The sequence below is a fragment of the Vulpes lagopus genome, chromosome 11, assembly GCF_018345385.1.
Source record: "Vulpes lagopus strain Blue_001 chromosome 11, ASM1834538v1, whole genome shotgun sequence".
In the NCBI taxonomy this organism is placed as follows: domain Eukaryota; kingdom Metazoa; phylum Chordata; class Mammalia; order Carnivora; family Canidae; genus Vulpes; species Vulpes lagopus.
Genome location: NC_054834.1, coordinates 65,119,281 through 65,121,543, shown reverse-complemented (window position 1 = coordinate 65,121,543; position 2,263 = coordinate 65,119,281). Strand labels below are relative to the sequence as shown.

General features: G+C 42.0%; 1 protein-coding gene across 1 annotated transcript; it reads left to right on the top strand.

Moving 5' to 3' along the window:
- Positions 1-898: 898 nt before the first annotated feature.
- On the top strand, positions 899-1,828 carry LOC121471994 (olfactory receptor 4B1). Its single transcript, XM_041722937.1, has one exon. It carries the CDS (start codon positions 899-901, stop codon positions 1,826-1,828), a length of 930 nt encoding a protein of 309 aa, XP_041578871.1.
- The last annotated feature ends 435 nt before the right edge of the window (positions 1,829-2,263 follow it).

Below are 2,263 nucleotides of genomic sequence, written 5' to 3'. Positions count from 1 at the left end.
CATATGTCCTGAATTGCCTGGGCACATGGTAGGTGTTTAATGAAGCATTTGGTCAAGGAATTTGGTTAAAATAAATCCTCACCTCCTGCCGACAAAAGTGTTTGCCAAAGGTGGGAAAACTGGGAGACATAAACAAGCAAACTGGTGAATCTCCATATATTATATTTGAACTACTGTTTTATACTGACCTGTATTCTCGACAACTTCCAGATGTCTACCTTGGTCCCGGGTGTCACAACTTTCTCAAAATGTTTACAAAAATTCATGAAGATGTTGGATTGGACAAAACAATAGGGCCTGAGAAATTCAGAACCTTTGATAATACCATGTAAGGAAAATATTGAAGACACTGTCTAGAAAAGGGGAACTATGAATGAGATCAACATTTCTTATGAGTAAATGGGGGAAAAAGGGATTCAAGAGCAGAAGTTAACTTGAGAATTTCTCACACAAAGGCATGATAAGAAATGTTGAGAATGGGAGAATTGTTGGCAATATGGATACTTCTTAGTGCTGAAAATGCTGGGCATTATTTTCAGTGTGGTATACTTGAAATGACATGCTAGTTAGAACAAAATGATGTGGTTCTTTTTCTGGATCCATTTCTTACTGGGAGGCTTCATTAATTCACAACCTCTCTGAGGCTTAGTTTTTTCACTTGTGTAATAGGGATTGTGGAGTTTTTGTGAGATAAATTGCATAGTGTCTTGTATAGGATGGGCTATTGGGCAGTGAATGGATAAACATTGGTTAAATTAACAAATAAGTAAAATAAACCAGTAAGATAATATGGATGAAAGGTTCTATTAACAGGCAAGTGCTACATAAACATGAATGATTAGTGTTATGATATGCTTATTTTGTCACAGGGCTCTTCTCTGAGATCCATCTTCTCCAAATGGAATCCACTACAAATAATGTGACTGACTTAATCTTCGTTGGCCTTTTCCAGGATCCAGAGGTTCAGAGAGTGTGTTTTGTGGTATTTCTTCTCGTGTACCTGGCCACGGTGGTGGGCAATGGCCTCATTGTCCTGACAGTCAATGTCAGTAAGAGTCTGCATTCCCCCATGTACTTCTTCCTTAGCTACCTGTCCCTGGTGGAGATCACATACTCCTCTACTGTTGTCCCTAAATTCATCACAGACTTACTTACTAAGATTAAAACCATTTCCCTGGAGGGCTGTGTAGCTCAGATATTCTTCTTCCACTTCTTTGGGGTCACTGAGATCCTTTTGCTTGTGGTGATGGCCTATGACCGCTATGTGGCTATCTGCAGGCCTCTTCATTATATGAATATTATGAGCCGCCAACTGTGTCATATACTGGTGGCTGGCTCCTGGCTTGGCGGCTTTTTTCACTCCATTATACAGATTCTTATCACCATCCAGTTGCCCTTCTGTGGCCCCAATGTGATTGACCACTACTTCTGTGATCTTCAGCCATTATTCAAACTTGCCTGCACTGACACCTTTGTGGAGGGGGTTATTGTGTTGGCCAACAGTGGCTTAATTGCTCTGTGCTCCTTCCTTATCTTGGTGTCTTCCTATATTATCATCCTGTTCAACTTGAGGAACCATTCTGCAGAGGGGAGGCGCAAAGCTCTCTCTACCTGTGCCTCTCACATCATGGTGGTCCTCTTGTTCTTTGGACCTGCCATCTTTCTCTATATGCGACCTTCCTCCACCTTCACTGAGGACAAACTGGTGGCTGTGTTCTACACGGTTGTCACACCCATGCTGAACCCCATCATCTACACACTCAGAAATGCAGAGGTGAAAAATGCCATGAGAAAGTTGTGGAGCAAAAAGAACTCAGGGATGGAATGAAAATGGGAAAGTGGTAAAGAAAAACACGTCTGATTATTCTTTGTTTTAAAAATGGATTTTGAGGGGCAGCCCCGGTGGCTCAGTGGTTTAGCATGGCCTTCACCCTGGGGCCGGATCCTGGAGACCCCGGATCGAGTCCCACGTCGGGCTCCCTGCATGGAGCCTGCTTCTCCTCCTGCCTGTGTTTCTGCCTCTCTCTCCCTCTCTGTCTGTCATGAATAAATAAATAAAATCTTTTAAAAAATGGATTTTGATTTCAGTGGGACATTCAGAAATCACAGAAACAAATATAAGGACTTAATGTTACTGCTGCTGTGATATTCCTTAGTAACCAAAGACTTGGCTGGTATCATGGTATAATGTTCCAAGGACAGAAATAGGATTGGCTGCATGATGTCCAACAATATCATGGGATTGGGTAATATTGAGACTCAA

Bases quoted from the DNA above. Each gene is read 5' to 3' on its own strand.
- LOC121471994 (XM_041722937.1), top strand. From the start codon at position 899: ATGGAATCCACTACAAATAATGTGACTGACTTAATCTTCGTTGGCCTT.